The 23,000-nt window shown below is 29.9% G+C and overlaps 3 protein-coding genes across 4 annotated transcripts; 1 reads left to right on the top strand and 2 right to left on the bottom strand.

Annotated features, from left to right (window-relative positions):
* Window positions 1–946: 946 nt before the first annotated feature.
* On the bottom strand, window positions 947–3,477 carry LOC114185679 (E3 ubiquitin-protein ligase RMA1H1-like). The gene is made up of 2 exons (XM_028073547.1): window positions 3,390–3,477; window positions 947–1,950 (listed from the first exon to the last, which is right to left on the bottom strand). The coding sequence occupies exon 2, from the start codon at window positions 1,904–1,906 to the stop codon at window positions 1,136–1,138; it is 771 nt and encodes a 256-aa protein (XP_027929348.1). The 5' UTR covers window positions 1,907–1,950; window positions 3,390–3,477; the 3' UTR covers window positions 947–1,135.
* Window positions 3,478–9,107: 5,630 nt separating this feature from the next.
* On the top strand, window positions 9,108–12,979 carry LOC114186287. Its single transcript, XM_028074345.1, has 8 exons — window positions 9,108–9,442; window positions 9,516–9,656; window positions 10,015–10,107; window positions 10,200–10,326; window positions 10,723–10,832; window positions 11,400–11,480; window positions 12,207–12,289; window positions 12,373–12,979. The coding sequence occupies exons 1-8, from the start codon at window positions 9,116–9,118 to the stop codon at window positions 12,587–12,589; spliced, it is 1,179 nt and encodes a 392-aa protein (XP_027930146.1). The 5' UTR covers window positions 9,108–9,115; the 3' UTR covers window positions 12,590–12,979.
* Window positions 12,980–16,343: 3,364 nt separating this feature from the next.
* LOC114183916 lies at window positions 16,344–17,164 on the bottom strand. 2 transcript variants are annotated; one of them, XM_028071097.1, is made up of 2 exons: window positions 16,954–17,141; window positions 16,344–16,828 (listed from the first exon to the last, which is right to left on the bottom strand). In XM_028071097.1, exons 1-2 carry the CDS (start codon window positions 17,032–17,034, stop codon window positions 16,706–16,708), a joined length of 204 nt encoding a protein of 67 aa, XP_027926898.1. In that variant the 5' UTR covers window positions 17,035–17,141; the 3' UTR covers window positions 16,344–16,705. The 2 variants fall into 2 exon arrangements, 1 of the variants encoding a protein (XP_027926898.1); XR_003604525.1 differs by having other exon boundaries at window positions 16,713–16,828; window positions 16,909–17,164.
* Window positions 17,165–23,000: the final 5,836 nt, after the last annotated feature.

The raw sequence follows: 23,000 nt of genomic DNA, 5'->3' as shown, positions 1-23,000 counted from the left end.
AAACCTAAAAAAAATACCTTAAGACAGAAAACGAAATCACGATCTGATGAAATGAAATCTGCAGAAAACTAACGAAATTTGGTAAAACATAGTAAAACTTGCAAAAGAGACTTAAGGTTTAGGAAAGAAAAATTATTACAATAATTCCTTCCCAATCCCAAATCATTTGAAACTCTTAATATCATGTAAAAAATAAAGAAATATGTGAAAAACAAGATTGTGTATTATTTGTTGTATAAAAATAGTTACAAAAAATATATTATATAATACACAAAACTAACCTAAAATCACAATTAAATGGACCTAAAACATGATTTATGTTAACACTGATATAATATAACCCCATTTTGAAGGCCGAAAACAAGAGTTTGCTTGCCCCCAACTTTACTTCATCGATTTCCATCCCCCAATTCCCTTACCCCTTTTTATCTCTCATTTGTAAATAAAACATAATTAAATAGATTATCCAAAGCCAACATAAACATTACCTAGAGTTCCTTTTTCAAAAAAAAAAAAAAATATTAACTCCTTTGAAAAAAAGCCATGACTACAAAACCAAGTTTAGGTATTACTTTTATTCCATTTTTCATAGAAATTTGAATGAAAATTATCCAATTCCTGCCTTCATTCAGAAGCAAAGCCACCCTACACGCTACACGGAATCCTAGAAAAGCATGCAAGCCAAATTATATAACTTACATCTTCTGCTATATACACAGAACCTCTGAACAATGAATGCATAAAGAATCCGGAAATGTAAGATAGTTTAGCTTACAAAAAACTGAAAGTCCAAATTGAGCACAAATGCAAACTTACGCAAACATCTATTTCAGGGATTATAAAAATAACGTATGATCTACCCATCAAATTGTTTACCACACATATTTCGGGGCTTATAATATGACAATAGTTTAACCTTGTTCTTTTTCTACCACTATAGAAAACATTGAACACAAATGCTAATACGATAAACATTTATTCATTAAGTCCACAATTAAGCTATGTACCAAAACGGGCCTGTTACAAACATCTAAACATCAAACAACTCTAAAATATATGATGCTTCTAGCAGAATCCGCATAGTGCTTGTATTCTATACAGGGATGTGTAGCAGAAAAAAAATATGGAATAGCAATCAGAATAAGAGAAGACACAAAACTAGGCAACAAAGGAGGAAAAATGTGATTCTATTGAGTGACCTATCAACTTGCATTAAGTGCCTTCGGACCCTTGGATTACTGTTCCCTGAAGGATCATATGAATTTGGGTATGTGTAGATGTTAGTCAACTGGTTTCCAAAGACCCTTGCATATATCATCTCTCCAAAGATTCCGTATGTTGGATCAAATGCATTGGCTAGTGAACCACCAGCGTTGAACATTGGTGAAGGGTAACTGCCAGGAATTGAGTTGAACTGTTGAGGATGATTGGGATAATGGCGGTGATGATAAACATGTCGGGAAAAAGTTTCAGAATCCCGTGATCTTGATGAGTTGGTCAGCCATGAAGGACCAAGGGGTCTTCTTGGTATCACAATCCCTACTTGGTGACCTTTTCCTTTGGAAGGTAGTGTGCTTTGGTCACGGCCATATAGTGGAACAAGTGATGACTCTGAGATTTCTGATTTGCACACTGGACATTGTTGCTTCTCTTCATTTTCGGAGGAGCCACTTTGGAAGTTAAGCCATTTGTAAATGCAGGGCCAGCAATAGAGATGACCACAGAGAGTAACCACTGGATCTTGCACACAGTCCAGACAGATGTTGCACTCAAAGCCACTGGAGGCTTTTTTATCTGAATCTGCAATATCATCATCACCACCACATTTCCATGTCTTCAGAGATGATTTATCTTCAAAGGAATCCAACTGGGGCACAACGTCCTCAAAATACTGGTTTAAGGCCATGTCTCCTTTGTCTTGTGCTAATGTTCTGTGCAGTGCGCCTGAATCTGAAGAAAAAAGTGCAAGAACAGTAAGTGTCTGCCAATAGGTAATCCACAATCCATCAATGCTAAAAGGTCTAGAAATAGGTACACAAATTAATATGGAAAAAACTGCTAGAAATTAGGAGTTTTAAATGAAAACAAAAATGCATCCAGAACAAGTCATTCATTCTTTACTTGAAAGCTTTGTACAAGGCCAGTGAACAATCAATTCAGATTTTGATTTGGCGTCTTGAATTCTCTAGAACCTCTCTGGAAATTTTCCCAAAGTGATTAAGATAGAACACCAAGTTTTGGTAGGAAAGCGAGTAGGAAAGCGAGTAGGTTAACATCAGCTCACCTACCAAATTTTTCAGTTGTTTCAACACAAGTATCATGTGATTCAATTTGTTCAATCACCAAATTTGTCAGCTATGGAGAGAGCTACCAGACAAAAATGTTTAATTTTCTTATGAGCAATTAGTGTTAGAAATAACCCCGTAATTGTGATGTCCCTTTTAAAGAAAAAAGAACTAATATTCCGTGTAAACACTAAACTACTTAAGGGATTGCAGTCACTAATTAACATTAATTGCGAGAACAAGAAGAAAAAAACATCAAAAACAAAAAGAGGATTGTTTCAGACTCACTACCCACCTACATGCTTATAGAAATAATCATAAATCTAATCTAAATAAGAAAGCTACAAATACAAAACTCTATCAGAATTATTTATTCAATGTAATGCACCCACTACCCCTTCCAAAAGTACATTCAGAAGAAAAGGTACAAAACGTATGCTTTCCAAAGAACTCGCCTTATTCAATGTAAATAGCAGTAGCAAAGTCAATGAATAGTCATAATAACGCCCCAAGCGTTAAATTAAGGAGGCGTTTCTATATAGAAAAGGTTCTTCTAATTAAGAAGCAACAAACCCTCCAAGCAGAAAAATATGACAAATCTCAGTGTTTCCCAGTATAAAAAAAAAAGGCAGGAAAACAACTTATACTATCAATAATGGCGATTAAATCTACGCTGTAATCCTAACTCAATCTCCATGCGACCGAGGTGAAAACCAAAATTGCTGAGTTGAAATTTATCAATATCAATTAAACAGATGAAAATTGACAGTAACCTTTAAGGCAAAAAGAAGAAGATTCCAGATTACATTATTTTTGACTAAGGGCGGAAAACTGAATACTAGGTTTCAGCTTTGAACATAAACCTCTGCAGAGAAAGTTCATTCCGACGATGCCACCCAAATAAAAAAACCATTGTTGGAAACTATGAAGAACTCCAAAGCAGAGGGTCGAGTAAAAAACAAATTTTTTCCCGGTACTTTCGGAAAAGAGAGATTTTTTGTTGCAGATTTGAAAACCCAGATGAAAGCAAGAGGCTAAGGAAACAAGTAAAGCATAGGAGGCAATTGCAAGAAGAGTGATAGAAAAGGGTGTGTGAATACTTACAGATAAGAGAATAAAGGAAGAGAAGGTGTTGAGTATTGAAGGGGTGAAAGAAGGAATTGTGAGATGTGAATGAGTGCAAGAAGGAATGAATACAGAGAAAGGAAAAGAGTGGTGATTTGTTTTATAGGCAGAGAAGTCAGAGGAAGAGAAAGTTCAACAGAGTAGCTTCCATCAAGCTTCTACCATTACTGCCAAATAAATATTTTTTTATTGAAAGTTAAAAAAATAAAAAATAAAGTAAAATTTGGCCAACGGATCGGGCTCCTCTCTCCGCGGCTTGCCCACCGGATACTAAACTTCTTTACTGCCTATTTATTTTTTCTATCTTTCAAAAAACGTTAAAGATATTAAATTATATATTACATTTACTTTTTCATTAACTTTTACTAAATCATAATCAAATATACCATATTTATGTTCATAGAATTACTATATATCTTTTTAGCATAACTATTCGATGATTTTTAATTTAATAATTGATCGTTCAACTAAAAGTTATATATTTCTTTTTCTTTTTTGTGTGTGATCAAATCAACACTCGCTTTCGCTTATTTGTTTAGTTAATTCTTGTCCTTATCTGTGTTTTAAGAAATTGGTAATTACAATATGCGGGGAAATGTCAAACTACATATACTCTCAGTTAATAATTTAGTGTCTTTTAAGAGTGTTATTAGATCATTCAAATATTGCTTACACGGGTTAAAAGAAGAAAGTGTGAAAATTAATATATTGAAAAATGTAAAAATACGAAAAGACAAAATCTTAGTTTAATTTTCGACGTGATTGAAAATGTATTTGTAAGGAAAATATACATATAATTAATTATTTTGAAAACATAATAATTATATTCAACATACATATTTTATTATTATTATTATTTAAGTGTATGTAATTTATTATTATTTTTTAATATTTGCACTATTAATACGTATTTGTATAAGTTTTTCTGTTACAACAATATGAATAATTTAAATAAATGATTGAATATTGTTAATAAATATTTCTATATTATAAAGTATAAATAATTAAAAAAATACTAAAACAATACACAAAAAAGAATACAATTAAATAAATATTAAATATATGTTTTTACATTGTAATAAAATACATAATTAAAATAAAATATTTGAATAATAATTAAAACAAGATTAAATAATTAAAAACTTGATATGTTAAGTGGTTAATGCTAAAAATTTGATCGTATTTTTTTTTAATTTAAAAGTGATTTTAACTTTAATTTATGTATTAAAAATTATTTTCATGTGAAATTAAGTTTAGAGTTTTATTTAAATTTTTTTTAAATACATAAAAAATATATTTTATTACATCATCACATGAAAAATTAATATTTTTTATATTCTTTCTCTCCAATTAAATAACCTCTAAAATAAAATTTATAACAATTATTAGTTATAAAATCAATTATTCAAATTTGTAATAGAATCAAAGATATTGTTCATAAAGGCTAAAATTATGTTAGTGTTAACTTAATCATAAACATAGAAAATTTTAATCCGGTGATATGATTATTATATTCATATTCTTCTTTTTCTTTCTTTAATTGAAATACTACACACCTTTATTTTTAATCAACTCTAATTGTTATATAAAGAAAGTGAATTACTCAATAAGAGCATTTTTATGGTATCAGAGCATTTTTATGTTATCCATTCTTCAATTATCCATTTCTCGCTCTGATATCACGTGAATTCAGAACAATCAAATTAACATCACTGTAAAAAGAAAAATTATGGACTTTAATAGAATTGCAGCATGTCAACATTACGATATGCTATGCAATATATATATATATATATATATATATATATATATATATATATATATATATATATATATATATATATATATATAATGTTATTATTATATTTGTACATATTAACACTTTTAAAAAATTAAAACTACAATATCGTGATTTATTAACAATCAACTGTTTTTATAATATAGTAAAAACATATCCTTGAAACAAAATATGATAATCTTAATAACTTCAAATTATATCATTGAGAAAATAGAAAAATTTTGTAATAAAATAAATAAGAAAGTTCTTTTAAGTCAAAAAAAAACTAAGAGCAATAGTAATCTAAAAAGATGATATTGAAATATTTTATTATTAAAATTTAAATTATAAATAAAAAAATTTTATTAATTAAGTTTCATTTTATAAGAACCACGTAGTTTATCTCAAACTTTTTCGGTTGGCAAGGTCAAATTTTGTATCTAATTCGTTTTTCAAACGTAATAAGTTTATTTTTCTCTCTCTTTAAAGTGTATTAGCCTTTTTAAATGTGTGTATAGTGGGCGTATGTGGTTAAATGTATTATTTAAAAGCTCTAGATGAATCTCTATTCAATTAGGATTGTTAGGGTATGATCAGATCATTTATCTGAGCTTTCCTTATGCATATGTTGTCTTATTTGTGATCAGGGGTACCTAAAGGCAGAAAAGTGGTTTGTGCTTGCTCATAATCAGGTAAGAGAAGTTAGATATTTAAAATTGATGGTATTATTGAATGATATTGTTGTTGAATTTCCTAATTGAGTGTAGTTGAATTTGATGTATGATGCAATTTTGCATGTTTGATAGTGTGAATTGTTGAAATGGTTGAATTAATGTTTTTGTTAAAATTGATACATATATTTGGGATTTGATGAGGACTTTGTTTCAAAAATATGTAAATTTGGCACAATTGATTTCAATTGGCATATTTTGAACTTGTATAATTTGGTTTAACTTGTTAAAGGAAAGAAAAGTATTTGTTGTGCCAATTGAATCAACTTCACATATCTCATATAAATATGAATTATGGAGACTCGTTAGGCAAATGTTACACTCACTGAGCAAGAAGCAAGATTCACAAAGTTAGTGAGGTAGGAGAGGATCACTCGTTGAGCGAGAATATTTTTGTGAAAAGTTAGAGAAATAAGAGTGTGCCCTCACTGAATTTTTAAACATTTTATTCCAATACCCATTGGTTTGGCGAGCCTTTTTGTTGCTTAGCGAGAAAGGGGTTGCTAATAAGATGTTTCATTGGTTTTGAGAAAAGGGGGTTTTATAAATGAAATGTTTATTTGATTTTAAGAAAGATGGATTGATTGAAAATGTTTTATAATGATTTCAAATGTTGGTTAATTATTGAAAGAAATTTAATGTGTGAAATGATTGAGATGGGAAATGCTTTAAATGTAAATATGATGAGGTATACAATGTGTAAGATGTGAAGTGATGGAAGTGAAATGGTTTTCAAGGGAGAAAGTATTTCGCTCTTGTGTAAGGTGTATTGAATAGAAACTCGATAGGAGATTATCTAGACTTTATTCACATGGAGGAATACATTCAGGTAGTGAGAGTCGATGGAGATTTCTATGACCGAAAATTGATTTGAAAGAAAACCCTTTTGTCGTGTTATAATGAACTTATCATGTCATGTAAGAGGACTAGGTAGAGTCCTAATATCATAAGCCAACATCTATCCAGAGCCTCATAGCAAATATATAATTTGAGTTTAATTCAATACATGAAATCCTCCAAGGGTAGTAGTTATAGTTGGTGTAGATATCGTGAATATTTAGTAGAATTATTTGTGAGTGATTGTTTATTTAAGTCCTTTGTCTGTTTGTAAATCTTTTCCTTTTCAAATATATTAGCTTACCCTAATTTGTAATTATATATTTTTTCTGTTATGATTATTTATTTGCATCGGAACATGAGATTATATAGATTAGGATCCTCAATAATGAATTAGCTTAGAGGGATGGTATAGAATATTATAATATTGTTTTGCTTAATTACTAAATTTTGGAATAGTTTAAATTAGTAAAGTGGTTCTATTGGGGGGTTAAAAGTTTAGTTAGTGGAAAAAAAGTGAAGCATAAAATTATTTAAATTAAAGGAAAGAAAAAAAAATTGAAGTGAAGAGAAATATATTTATTTATAATTAATATGTTTTTTAATATTACTATTTTAATTATTTATGTTATTCTCTTAATAAAAAGTAAACATCAATAATATAAATTATATAAAATAAAGTTAAATAATTAATTAAGTTTTTAATAAAATCATAAATATTTATAAAATATTATGATATAATAATTATGTCTTCGAATAGAATTAATTATACAATTTTTTCCCACGAATCCATTTATATTTACATCAAAGGTTTTCCATGTTTATTAATTTTTCTTTGTTTTCTCGTATTCCTTTTATTTCTTCACTCGTTACTTTCTTTATCTTAGCGTAAACCAGGCTTTAACCAAAAAAACAAAAAAGAAGTTAAGGTCAATATTAAATTAAGAAAAAGATTTATTTTACTTGTATTATACGGCATAAAAACTTTACTCTACTTTTGCATTATTTAGCATAAGTACTTTAACGTTTTCAGTATATTTATTATTTATTATTATCTACAACATATTGAAGTGATAACTTACTTTATTATTTTATGTTAATTCTGGTAACTTCTGTAGTAATATTAGTGTATAGTGGCGTTTGTGTATATATATTTTAAATATAAATGATAATTTATTAATAAGTAATAATAATTTAATATTATTAAATTAATATATAAAATAAATTTATATTTATTAAAAATAAAGTAAAATAAATAAAAAATTAATTGTTAATAAATAAAAAAATGATAAACAGTTTTATAAAAAATAGGTAAAAATAAATATTAATTTTAAAAAATTTAATAAATAATTATATTATAAAGAATAAAATTGATATTTTAAAATATAAATAATTATCTTATATATTATTATATAGACGTACATTTATTTTAATATTTGAGTTTGCTATGGGAATGGTAGCTGAGAAAAGAGAATTATGATCAAAATTTTGTTTCCCATAAAAGAATTATATTTCTTTTATAATATTTGAAGTAATAAGTTGAGAAATCAGCGTAACAGTGCTGAGAACAAGGATGAAATTGAATTTTAATGTGAACATCGTCGAATTGAAATGGAACGTGAGTAGAATCATGAGAGAGCAATGGAAAACATAACTAGAAGTGTTAATCGCATATTAAAATCAGAAATTCTAAAACGTAAACAATGCAGAGAGGAATTACTAAGATTAACTCAACTATAAAAACGGAACTATTGAGTAACCGTTCTTCTGAAATGTGAAAAACTAAAAACAAGTGCAGAATTGAAATTCACTAATCAATGATTATACACAGGGCAACCGTTCTGAAAACACACCATAAATAATAACAAAGATTTAAATAGAAGTATATAAAAAATTTAACATGGTTTGGTCCTAAACAAGTTATTATTACTTAATATGTTTCCAACAAAATGCAAAAAATAATATTTACAGACTAAAAGGTGTAAAATAAAATTTATGCTAACTAATCCAAAATTCTAATATTTCATTTTTAATGACTTTTCTTGTTAACCCTTTTTCTCACTAATAATCATGTACATAAATTTATTAAATGTGAAATTAAATAATAATGTTGTGACCACTGTTTACAACAACATAGAAGAAAAAGAAAACACTCATTTTCAAAAAGGATATGTTTATGAAAAAATTTCATTACAAAATAAAATTAGTTTCTTCTTTTACATAATTTAATTTATATTAAAAAAACTATGTTGATTTTATTATTGTTTTAATTTATACAAAGGAGATTTTATTGAATGAAAGAATAGTAAGCATTAAACTTTGATATGGGCCACACTCTTGGGCTACTTGGGATAGTGCAGATGAAACAATTCCTACACATAGGAATGGACAAAAACTTGGTGTCAACGCTTCTTCCGACAAAGCCCCTTTTCCTATGCCATTGTTCTGTCTCATTTCCTTTCCCTATGCCATTCAGACGCCATTGCAGTAACCTTCGTGGTCATTCATCACTCTCTCACACAAATATGGCCCAAGAAGAAGGGGTGGTGTCTTTGCAGGAATGGCAGGGTTGGGGCACCACCTCCCCACTCCCCACCATGGTGGCCCAAATTGTCGGCGATTTGAAGGGGCTTGAACAAGACTTGGATGCCCACATGAGTTTTGGCGGCAATGGTGGAAAGTTAAAGGTAAGGGCACCCATCATCGTGTTTACGTGCTCTAAAGTTTCGGTTTTTATTAATTGGGTTTTCGGATGCTTAGGGGAATTTTAGAATACAAGAAGATAAGAAACACCGTGCCACGTATCAGGCTTTGGCTGATTCGGAGAAGAAGCTTCAGTTTTATTCAGCCAGACAGATAGCTTGTCGCATTCTCGGTAGCAGGGGTTACCTTTGTCAGAAGGTTTGTTCTTTCTTAAATGGAATATAGAAAAATATCAAACAGTTCTGAAATTGAAATTTGATTTCATAATAGTACCTGTCATTAGCTCGATATGGTTATGGTTGACGATAGTAAGTCATAAAATTGAAGGAGTGAAAATGATACTAAGCTATACATATCAGAGATCAGAATCACAATGATCTTAAGGAATCTATATGTCATTTTTCCAATTTCAAGAACTACCATGATAGTGCCACACAATTAGTCACTAAAATGGAGATTCATTCTTCTTAAAATGACTTAAGTTTTAGGAAGATGCATTTGCTGGGTGATGGTGAACATGTTTATGCTTTTAATCTTCGGTTTTCAAATTTTGTAGTGCTGGCTTCCCATGGAGGACTGTATGTGTTCAGAAGTTACATCCTGCTCGCTACACCCGGGAATAAGATTTTGGCTGTATATGCATCCCAAGGTTTAGGTGTAACTTGTGATTACTTGGAAGTTCTTCATTTTGGGTTTTATCTGTTTCTCATGATGCATACACATTTTGGCCATCAAATGTAGGATTTCTTGAGACAGAACAACACTGGAAAGATTTTGTGGCAGGTGTTTGGGGTTGATGCAGCATCTTTGTGCCTTTTTGGCATTGCTGAACACGAAGAAATTATGTGGAATTCCTTAAAAGTGGCAGGTCTTTAAGTTTATGTAAATTGACAGTGAATGTAGTTGTTGTTATTGATATAGTCAGATCTTGCTTCATACTCTAGGATCTATGTTTGTTTCTACAATTTCTGCTGTATATATTTTTCTTAGAGTTTAATATCACTGACTATCACTGCTTAAAAAGTAATCAAGGAAATATAATACTCTATACCAGATTTGGTCAGGGACAAATGGTTGTATTTCTTTATTTCAAATAGGATCTTCTTATTGTAGTAATTTTTAACTGGTTTGCCTGGTACCAGTAATTTAGATACTGGTTCATGATTTAAGTTAATACTGTTGTTATGCTCCGTGTCTTTTAATATTTGAACCTGCTGCTCATTTTGTACTCAGTTGCTTTGGCTGTGTATTGTCCTTATTTCAGGAAAAAGTAAGGTGTGGTGCCTTTATCCCAACAAAAGTGCAGTTCTAAAGTCAGTTAAAAATGCGTTTGATCAGGAACCAGTTACAAGTGATGAAGTTGCACCTTCAGAGGTTTTATTTTAAGCATTATAATGATTGCTATATCTTGTTGATTACCAAATAATGCTAGTGACTTTGTCTATACTGAAGAGTTAGGCATTCGAATATAAAGCAATATGCACTTTTTTATTCTGGTCCATTGCTTTCCTTCTTTTGTGTATGCAATCTTAATATTTTTGATAGTGGTAAAGTTCACCAATGTTAATGGAAACAAAAAGGTATTTTTGTTGAATATCCTCCTACTTTGGATTAGTAGAGCCCAAATGCATTGCAAGAATGGCCTACAATTGAAGTTTTTTGAGAGCCTGACCAATTCATGATTTGAAGTTTTAAGCTCTGAAGTATATCTCTAGGGTGTGGGTTAAGTTACACATTTTAAATGGATTATTGGCACTGAAAATGACAACTTATAAATTACAAGTGACCTTTCACTCTAAATAGAATATCTTTTTTATTTTCTGCTAATCAATGCCACATGTAAAATAAATATGACAATGTTGCTTGTAGCATTTTAATATAGATTTCGCTGTTTTCTGTTCAGTGCAATCAGGTAATAATTTTCTTTTGAGTGTGAAACAGTTGAAAGTAGAAACAATCCATCATTTTATTTTGATTGATGGGACGTGGAGCAATTCAGCAGCAATGTTTAGGCGCCTTCAGGTACTTCTGGATGGCTTTCTTCCTTTTCTTAAGTTGTATATCTTCATAATTTGATTCTAGAAGTAAATTAAGTATTCAACATGTTCCTCTGGTACAAGTTCGTTCAAGTCGTTGAATCATGAGGTGGAAGGAAACAGAAAATTTCAACTTAATCAAAAACATTGCTGACACAGGCTACCACTTTTTATGATCAGATACTGTTCCTTTTTGCTGAGCAAAATACAGCAATTGTGGCATTAGAATTTCTTATGCCAGGAAAAGATCACCTCTAGAGCAAATGCCCTTTTATTTTTTATATATGATTAGGACAGAGATATAGGCTATGTGATACTTTGTTTTATTTTGCTTTTTCCCCTTAGGATGAGAATGTACATGTGGCAAACTGCAAAGCAATGGGTCATAACATGGAATTTTACTGAAGGATGAGTTTCTCTCATAGATTCAATATACCGATGCTGTCTATTAACCGATTTTTATCTGAGATGAAACCTTAAAGATAAAAACATCAATGAGGTGCCAATGCATCAGAGTTAATATATTTTTTTATGGGTAGACAACGAGGTGGAACAATCAAGAAGAATAGGCTTTGGTATTTTATGATGACTCAATTGGATTATAAAAAACAAGTTTTTAAAGTCAATGGAATGAATTAAGTTTGTGTTGAAGCAACATTTACAATTTTTCTATGCTAGTTTGTAACTTTGCTTGAAATTTTGTTTCCAACAGGATAAAGCAAAGTTAGTTTGGGGGGATGAGGACCTTCCATGTATATCCCTAAATCCTGGTGCTTCTGCTATGCATAAACTTAGGTGAGTAAGAAAATGACATTAAGACCAGACAACTATGTTGTGTTTAATGTAACTTATGTTCATCCCTTGTTTTTCAAGTGCAGACCACAGCCATCTTGGGATCGTACATGCACAGCGGCAGCTGCTGCTGGCTTGCTCTCAGAGATGCAACTTCTTCCACAGTTTAGATCCATTGAATTGGATAAACAAGCAGAAGCAATAGAGCATGCTTTAACAATCTTACTAGAAGCCCTTACGAAGAGACGGGTTCGCATGGGAAGGTCCATAACAAGAAAAGTGAGGCAAACCAACATCCGATAGAGACATCTAACCAAGATTGTTCTGACAACATATACACAGTAAGCCTGTTGCAATTTTTGGAAATGAGAAAATTCTCAACTCTGTACATATAGGCTCAATGGGAAATTATGGCTTTTAGTTATGTAGTCAAGAATTTCTAACTTCTTCACATTGACGTCTGAGAAAGGTTTCAAGTCTTAAATTTCAGTTTGAATTGATTCCATTTAAAACATTTGGATGGAAGTGTACCCTTTTTTGGGTGACAAGATAGAAATGTAGTTGTCCATGGTTTGAATCTATCATTGCCTTAAGACTATTGTTGGATAGGATGGAGGGGAATGCATCATAACGGTGTTATCTTTCCCCCAACTGTTATTTTTCTTTGTATTTTAAAGAAAAAGAGCTTAATCATTCTCTTTGGTACTTCATGTGGGTCTCTTTCATTGATTAATAATAATGTAAAGACTTAATTAGTAATTTAGTGTCAATATTTAAACTTTTGTTTTGTTTTGGTTCCTATATATTCTTTTTTAGTTTGATCGAGTTCTTAGTTCTTACAAAAGATTCACTTGAGTTCTTATTGTTGGTAAAATATATTCAATGTGACAATTTTTACTAAATTGGTATTAATGCTGCTTAGAAATTTGATGTATCAAAATCTGGGTTTGACACCTACGTTTCAAAATCTGGTGTTCCATGTCAAATCAGATTGGTTCTAAAGTAGAAAATAGTTCAAATTTTAATAGGTTGTAAATCTAGATTTTGATACGTCTCAGACCTATATTTTGACGTATGACACTTAGTTAAAGTCAGTTTAACTAAAAACGTTACATTAAATCTTTTTATAAGAAATAAGAATTCAATTGATTAAAAGTTAAATATAAGAACCAAACGAATTAAAAGTCCTGGAACAAGTTACTAATTAAATGTAATGTAAAATATGCACAGAATCCAACTGATTCCTAAGAACAGTCAATTATTGAATACCAATTCTGTTAAGGACTAGAGAATGAGGTTCTTCTCAAATTGTGAGTAAAGAAATGAGTCAAAGTATTGAAACAAGAATCAGCATATACTTTGGTTTGATTTTGAACAGCTTAGGAGCAACGCATGCCTATATTATTAGAGGGGGGGTCCATAGGTTTGGTTCTCACGCCACTCAGATTAGAACACACAATGAAATTTCTGTTTTTATTTTAAGTTTTAACACAACTTTTTAAATGTTTGACCAGCCTAAAAGTGTACTCAAACATATTTTATGCAATGGTAAATAGTAGTAGCATGATACGAACAGTAATAATGCACCAGGAATTTAGAGAAGATTTAACAAATACAATAGTATGAGATTAAGACAACCTTTTTAAGGTAATGATGATGATGATGTGAAGTGGATTGATCCAAAAGATGCTGATGCACACACAAGATTCCAAATGTGAAAATTGAAAAAAGTGGGGTTTGCACTAAAAACATTGTTGTGTAAAATATCCATCTCGGTTTGATGTTTATCATCTTTCAATTAACTTGAATGTCAAAACACAATATTAAACTTCCTCCCATTCGATAGGGATGGACGAAAAAGTCGGAGGTACAAATCATTCAATCATAGACTAAGCTCGGAAAATATATAAATAAACAAACGATTGACCAAAGAACATGAAATAGTTGTAAAAAATAACAAAGGTACTGATGGTTAGTGCTTTGTGCTTATCACCGTTAAATTGGGTTTCCAGTTTCAAACTTTTCGGTTCTGACGGTCAGAGATTGTGTACTGTAAACGAAATTTACTAAATAAAATTAAAACTTACTTGTACGTTTAAACCTAATTTAAGGCTGAGAGATGTTGTCCATAGGTTGAAGCATCCAAATTGTATCAATATATCACTGAAATCATTATCTTGCCGACATTAAAATATAAATATTGATAATTGATTTCTAAATTTCCTAAACTAATCATTCGTTCCTGAAGGGACACTTACTGTTTCTAATTGATATAGGGTTTTTGCCTTTATGAAAAAAGTTCTAATACTTAGGTTTCACATTTTAACATTAAAACATTATAACCTTTCTTTCTTTAAAAAAAAAAACTAGAACAGTAAAAAGAAAATAGTTCAGAAAGAAAAAGAATATTGCACAAAATACTGAAACGTGTAATTGTATAATTGTAGCTAGGCAAGTGATTTTATATTATTATTATTATTTATTATTGTTCTTATTCATAATTATTTATTAATTGTTTGCAAAAACTATTTTTCTATAAAAGTCAACGAAAACGTTAATTTTCTTCAATCTTAGTCTTATTTTAGTGTATCTAGTTAGTAAAATATGGAGAAATAAGTAAATGAGAAAATTAATATAATTAAAATGCTTTTTTGTTGCACTAAAATTGAGAATGTCAATAAAATAATGGCAATGAAACTAAAGGAACTTTCATTTTCAAGGTGGTAACTATTCGAAATGGGAAATTTCCAGTGGACAGTATTGTTTGTTTTTCAGAACATTAATGGGTTTGGTTTTGATAAATTGATTTTGGAGCATTTAATATGGTCCCTAATTTAATTTGAACCACATATTTATATTGGATGCTATATTTTTTCTCATGGAATGTATGAAATTGATTTTTCACCTAAAAGATAAAAAGTACCATGAACTTTGGTGAAGCTGGATAATTCGGCACAGCTACCTTTGGTTTAACAAATTATTGGTCCACCCATTCATTACATCATCACCAAGATATGTTTCTAGTGGGGGATTTTAAATAAATGGTTCGAAATTTAAAATTTTATTTATAACTATATAAAAATTTGAGGGACCACATATAATAAAATAAAAATAATATTTTTATTTAAATATAAATTTTAATATAAATTTTATTGATTTTAAATTAAAATGTGTTGCAATGAATGAATGATTATTAAAGGTGTAGGTTGAGATGGAAAATCCTCTTGAAAGTTGAAAATATCAATTGTGGACAACTTCACGCATCTTTGTACCCATGTTTGTGGAGATATCATCTGAATCCACAACACACACAAACACTACATTCGATAAGGTCAAGTTGTGCACTTGGTCTAAGCCCTAGGTAGTGACAACTGCTGTATACTCTTCTTCAACAATTCAAACCTTCCTTTTTGATAGTGGAGAATTCGTCTTTTCAAAGTTGCGTTGGAATTAATCAACAAAGTGCCCTTGCAACAATGCCCTCCAACAATTATTATATATTTCAAAACACCCCAATTATACATTTATTATATAGATGCCACCTTCGTATTAAGCTTTCACACCAATGAGTGCTCCTTCAATTCAACCACATACTCATCATAATAATTTGTTACGACAACATGATACAAAATATCAGAGATTCAGAAGAAACTGGGCATTGGTTTTCATTATGAGTGTCACAGTCACCAATTTTGACAGACAATTTTAGCTGCTTGCGCTACACCAGGGGTGACCAAATAGTAAAATACCATAAATTGTTGTGTCTTCTTCCTCCACAAGTTGCAACATGTTTATTTTTTTGTTTCTCAAAGAATATTCCATACAACCACACCAGAGATAACACCACGCACCCATCACATCAAACCCAACACTACACTCCACAAAATTTACAAAATTTCAAATCACACGGTTCTCAATATGTTTAACATGATAAAACGATAATTTGTACACATTCAATTAACCACACACCACAAATTGAACCACACACCACCTTCGCCACCCATATTCCATTATTGATTTCCTTCATCAAAAGAAATGAAGCTAAACAAAAAGAAAGGAAAAAGGAAAAATGCACAACCAATTGTATTTCTTCTCTGATAATAATGGAGAAACCCATAGTACAAATAACATATATTGTTCGGTACAAACACGGGTCATTGACAATTTGACTTTCGATTGGCTTACAAGGGGTCACCCATTATTGATGTTAAAAATTGGGAATAAACAAAAACCTAAAAGCTTTAACTTTTTAATTTCCCAGAAAGGAAATCCAGAAAATAGTTCCCGTAACATTACAAAACTTTTCTCTCTAATGCTCCTAAAGGAGGAAAAAAAAAAGAAGTTAAAATTTTTCTCACATATGACGAACGAGGAAGAATCGAGGCCCAATTGGAGGAGAAATCGAAAACCTATATATCCTCATCTGTGGGCAGTTACGAGGGTTTCAATGAAACGCAAGCCATCAAATCTGGGTGCAAATTTCTCGTTCGAAGAAGAAGATGAATTCTGCGAGGAAGCGTTCTCGCGGGTTCTCCTATCATCCTGCAAGAAAAAGAAAAATAAAAAATCAGCTTCAGACACCAAACGCAGAAAAGTGCTTCTTTTCACAAAATAATAATAACTTAATCTTATGTTGGGCATTGAAAACGGCGAAACGTTTTAGGAACCTGATGGGAGGAGGAGGACAGGGAGGCGGCGGTGGCGGACGCGGCGGCGACAGAGGCGGCGAGGATGCCGGACTTCTTCATGACGAGTGTGGGTGAAGGAAGGGGAAGAATCTAGATGGAAATTTAGGGAAAATGTGGAATGCAGAAAGATAGAGAAAAAATTGTTTTTTGGTATTTTTGGAGAGATTTGACGGCATATATATAGGGAAAGTCTCTGAGATGCTTGTGGTGGTAATCAATCACACTGAATTATTATTATTATTATTATTATTATTATTATTATTTCTATTTATTATTTATAATTATTATGCGGCAAATATACCTTGTTTTGGTTTCTTTCTCCAAACTTACGTATTTGCCCTTTCTTCTTCCTGCATCTTGTGTTTCTATCTCGTTTCGTGCAGTAGTTGCAACTTTTCAACGTGGAAAACCGTGTTTCACATTTTTTTTTCTTGGAGAACTTGTCCACTTTTTGTAACTTTATTTTTTCTGGTTGTTTGTTCAAATCACTTTTTAATATTTTGAGAACACTTACCTAATTCATGCTTTTTTTTAATAAAATAATTGAAGTTTTATAGACGTGATTTTTTCAAGGTAGTTTTTATTTGTGTTGTTTAAATATGTGTCTTCTGTGTATCATGTACGTCATGTATGAATCGCGTTAACCTCGTCTTTAATTGTAATTAATTTTATGCTTTCATTTATATGCATAACGAATTTATTAAATAGTTTTAAAACATGTGCTGAATAAAAACTACTTGAAAAATATGTAGTAGGACTGAGCATAACATTTTGTATACATTTTCAAAGTCTAAAATTTAGAAATCGGTTGAAATTAGATCTAAGTTTTAAAACAATGAGAATAGTAGCAAGTAATGTTAGCGATAAAAATTATAAATATAATAAAGAAATCAAAATATCAACATGTAGTTTTAAAACAACAACTTTTTAAAACAATAAGATTTTAAGTTTTGAAAACAATTAAAGTAGTAAGAAGTATATGAATGTTAGTAGTAAAAATTATAAATATAATAAAGAAATAGAAAAGAGGAAAAACAAAAGAGAAATATTTGACGGTTTTATACAAAATATTTTAAAATAGCGGTTACTTTTAACAAATAAGTTAGAGTAGTCAAAATGAGTTAAAATCTCCTAGTGAAGTCTATTACGAGTTTGAGCTAGATTGGGTTAAAAACTATTAGTATATAGTTAACTGTTACTCTTAAAACAACTGTCATTCTGTTAGACTTAGTTAATATATAACCATTAATATGTTAGTGTTGTGTTGTTGTGTATAAGGAAAAGGGTCTTGTTAATCAATGTCATAAGGACACCAGATAAGTGTAATATTAAATTAAATCTGACTTAATCACTATTAATGTAAATTTATTTTATTTAAAAGACAAAATACTCATAATTGTTGTACATGTGTGTTTCATATTTTATTTAATGTTCATAAATAAAAGTTAAAAAAAATTAAATAATAAAATAACTATGTTTTAGTATTGTTAAAAATTAAATATAATTAAACATAAGGAAATTTAAATTAACAAAATAACCAGCAAAAAAAATGTTAAACATCTAAAAAATTTATATAAAAAAAACTATATAAAATGTTTTAGCAGAGACCTTAAAAATTCCAAAGTCATTATTCTATATCAGTACGATGTCTAAAACTTTAAAAGGATATTTTTGTCTTTATAAAATTTGTTATATGCATTTATACTATATTAATTAATGTATTTAATTATTTCAACTTTTAATGTAAAATTGAAGATACCAATGCAAATTAATTATCTTTAACTAGTGCCCTTAAGACACTAGTTAACATTCTCCTGGAAAATTAATTAAGTTATAACAACTAAATTTCGACAACTTTCTCTTACATCATTAGTTGTCATCTTTTAAGTGACTTTCTATTTTTTTATTTTATCATTTTCTTATATTTCAAACTCACTTAAAGTATGAAGTATGTCAACTCAGATTGTAAGAAAAAGTTGTCAAAATTTAGTTATAATATCATTATCCTTGTGTATAAATACATGTTATTACTATGTTGTAATCAATCAAGTAACAACTATTCAATATACTCAGTTCAGTTTTCTTTTGTTAAAAGTGCCTTTTCTTTCAGTTTTCCTCTCTTCTGTTAAAAACAATTGCAAATTACGATATGAGCCAAAATGGATCCAGACCACTAATGAATCCATGATGAGTCAGATTGACTCACCAACCCTTGCATAAATTCTAAATATTAAATAATATTAAAAAAACCCTAATGATTTTTTGTGGAACTTTTAAATGATTGATTTTGTTAGGACTTTTATCGAGTTTTTTAAATTATATTAAAGTAAGGTGATGGATTTTGTTGGACTTTTTATTTTCCGTTGAATCAAAGTTCATTGATATCTCTTTACATATACATATATATATATATATATATGTGTGTGTGTGTGTGTGTGTGTGTGTGTGTGTGTGTGTGTGTGTGTGTGTGTGTGTGTGTGTGTGTGTGTGTGTGTGTGTGTGTGTGTGTGTGTGTGTGTGTGTGTGTGTGTGTGTGTGTGTGTGTGTGTGTGGTGTGTGTGTGTGTGTGTGTGTGTGTGTGTGTGGGTGGGTGTGTGTGTGGGTGGGTGTGTGTGTGGGTGTGTGTGTGGGTGTGTGTGTGTGTGTGTGTGTGTGTGTGCGTGTGGGTGGGTGGGTGTGTGTGTGTGCGTGCATATAAGAAATGTCATAACACCGATAATAATTTCAAAGATCAATACAATCATTTTAAAAAATATTTTCGAAAATAACATCATATGCATGCTTCATAATATCCCAAATTGACGATGATTTAAAGAACATATACTTCTGATAGTTATACTTAAGAAATCGAATATGTATCAATCCAAGTGGTTTTGTCATAAGCAAACTCTCAAGCCAAACGTAGTAGATAAGCTTTGTTTTCCAACTGAATATTAGTAACCTTCAAACCACAATTTACCTTAGAACCACACAAGATAAACCTTCAAACCACAATTCATCTTAGAACCACACAAGATAAACCATCTGACAGTGAGTATAATTGTTTTTGTGTATCCCTTGTTTAAACAAAATTTCAAATCCATTATTCCATCTCAAGAATGAGCTCAATAAGTCATTTATAAAGTTAGAAGTTATAGGACAATAAGTCAAGAATCATCCAATTCACTAGTTAAATTCTCTCCATCATACTAAGCATTGTTCTTTTCCAATAAGGAAGTTTATTACAAATCTTATCAAAAGGTTAAAAAGATTGTCCCTTAAGAGCCCTCACAAAAATTTGCACACCCAAATAAGTAAAAATAAGATATATTTGATTCCAAGAGAAAAGCCTCTTGAGACATCTAACAAAAGAAGAAGCATAAACATCGTAAAAATTAGGGATGGCAATTAGGGCCTGGCCCGCAGGCCCGCAGAAAAAACACGGGGCGGGCCAGGATAGTGAGCCCGCAGGCCCGCGCGTACTCGGCCCGTATAGGTCCGCGGCCTGCGCAGGCCGACCCGCAAGCCCGCATAAAATTTTTTTAAAAAAAAACTTGCACTTGTGTATATTAATTACTTCTTTTATGGACTCTTGCATTAACATTTCAAATTCTTGTATAACTGGAAAAGACAAGTATTATGTAATTTTTGATGTGCTAAAATTTAAAGAATACATTGTGTATGTCATAGTATGAATATGATGAAAATGTTGAATTATCAATGTATCATCAATTTATCATCTAATTCCTCAAAGTCTTTACTTAATTTTGTGAACTTCTTAAAGTTTCCCAATTTTTAAACATTTAAAGTTTTATAATAAAAAAAAAATTTTAAAAATTAAAAAAAAAGCGGGCCGGTCCGCGGGACCGCGGGCCAACGTATATGCGGGGCGGGCCAGAGTATGCGGCCCGCATAAAATGTACGGGGCGGGGCGGACCGGTCCGCAGTGTGCGAGCCTTATGCGGGACGGGCCTAAACGGGGCGGGCCGGCCTGCATTGCCAACCCTAGTAAAAATGACTTTTAACACGAATCACTAGTGACTAGAGAAGTGTCATATACTCATGTGAAAAAGATGTCAAACGTTGCAAGATTCTAGTATCTCCTCTAAAAAACAAGAGATAACCAACTCAAAACCTTCTCTACAAAACCAAAAAGAAAAAAATGAGAGAGAGGTTTTGTCTTGCAAAATATATTTAATAAATACATATTTAATATATTTTACGAGTAATTACACTTATAAAACTTAAAAAAATGATAACTTTTTTTTATTTGTAAAATATGAGTCTTAATTTTCTTTGTTTAGCTTGACTTTTATATTATCGAAAGAATTTAAAGGAGGGGTGATAAATCCTTAGTATTATATAAATCAAATATATAAGCACCATAAAAAATTCATAAATAATAACAAATTTTAATAATCGAAAATATGTTTTGAGACCCGTTTAATTATTTTTAATGACTAAAAATATTTATTATTTTAAATGATTAGTTAATTCAATGCAATATAATTCAAATAAATTAAAGTGATTTCTTTTAATGATAGCATCATACTATATAACTGATCCAAACTTATTTAACCTTATATATTAAATATATATATATATATTTTAAGTTTAATCTAATAAAAAATATTATAAAAAATAATTATTATTTATCAATTTAGTTATTTAGTTATTTTTAATTTATTTTAGTTTTGATATTTAATTTATAAATATAGTTTTTTAGTTTTACTTATAATAATTATATAATCCATTTTTTAAATATTTTAAAATATCTAACAAGAATTACAAAAATTAATGAAAAAGTACATTTTGAAACTTTTGATTAAGTTAATTAATTCGATCAAGGGTGAATTGATATAATAAAAGAATACAAAAGTTTGTCAAAATACATTTAAGTGAAGACAATTACTTTGATTTTTTTTTTGAAATTTTATCAAATCACACTAAAATTTGAAAAATTTTCAAATTCTAACCCAACCTTTTCTTTGGTATTGCGCATACTTCTTTTCAAGCTAGTTATAAAAAGGGAAGGGTAATTTGGTAAAAGAAATATAAATGTTTAGTGGTGTTGCAGCACCGAAAGATGACGTTGATATTTTCTGATGATGTTAATTGAAATGAATGTTGGTTGAGCGATTTTTAGAAATGAATGAATCAACAGTGGACACGTTGGTGATACTGTTGAAGCCAACGGAGCATCACCGTTGGCTCAATTAGTGATACTTTATTTCTTTGTTTTTCTTTCTGTGGCTTAGGATTGTTCAGTGGTAGATATTTTTTAATATTCATTAATAAAATAATTATTTTTATTTCTTATTTTTTTTACATTTCTCACACTAATGAAAAATCAGACATTTCTGCATTTATAAATTTTAACAAAATAATATTAATAAGGCTTAAATAGTCATTTGGTCCTAGTTTTGGTTGATTTTTTTCACTTTGATCCTACTTTTGAAATTGTTTTCAATTTGGTCATACTTTTCGTTATATTTTTTCAATCAACTCCTTTTTCGTTAACTTCGTCTAAATCGTTAATGAATGTAAACAGTAATCGCCACATGTCATTTTGTAATTTTTTTTAATTTTTTTATTTAAAAAAATGTACACTTGTCAAGCCCATATCATGCCACGTGTCATTTTTGTGATTTTTTAATTTCTTTTTTAAATTTAATTTTTTTTAATTTAAAAAAAATCCACGTGTCAAGCTAATATCATACCACATGTCAGAGTTAGTTTTTTATATTCAATTTGGTCCCAGTATTCTTTAATTGTTTTCAATTTGGTCCTAATTTTTTTTTTAAATTTAACATTTTTGCTTCTCTCCAAATTGAGACAAAATTTAATTTGTATATATTAAAATGTATATTTTTGTTAAATATTTTAATTTAGAATTAGAGTTAGTTTAAAATTAAAACGAAAAAAAGCAATAACACCATTAATTTAAAATTTTAAGAGGTTAAAAATATTTAATTTTAAACCAACTCTAATTTTAAATTAAAAATATTAATAAAAATATGTATTTTAATAAGAATATTCATATAACA

The sequence above is a fragment of the Vigna unguiculata genome, chromosome 5, assembly GCF_004118075.2.
Source record: "Vigna unguiculata cultivar IT97K-499-35 chromosome 5, ASM411807v1, whole genome shotgun sequence".
Taxonomy (NCBI): Eukaryota; Viridiplantae; Streptophyta; class Magnoliopsida; order Fabales; family Fabaceae; genus Vigna; species Vigna unguiculata.
This window is presented reverse-complemented; position numbering and strand designations above follow the sequence as displayed.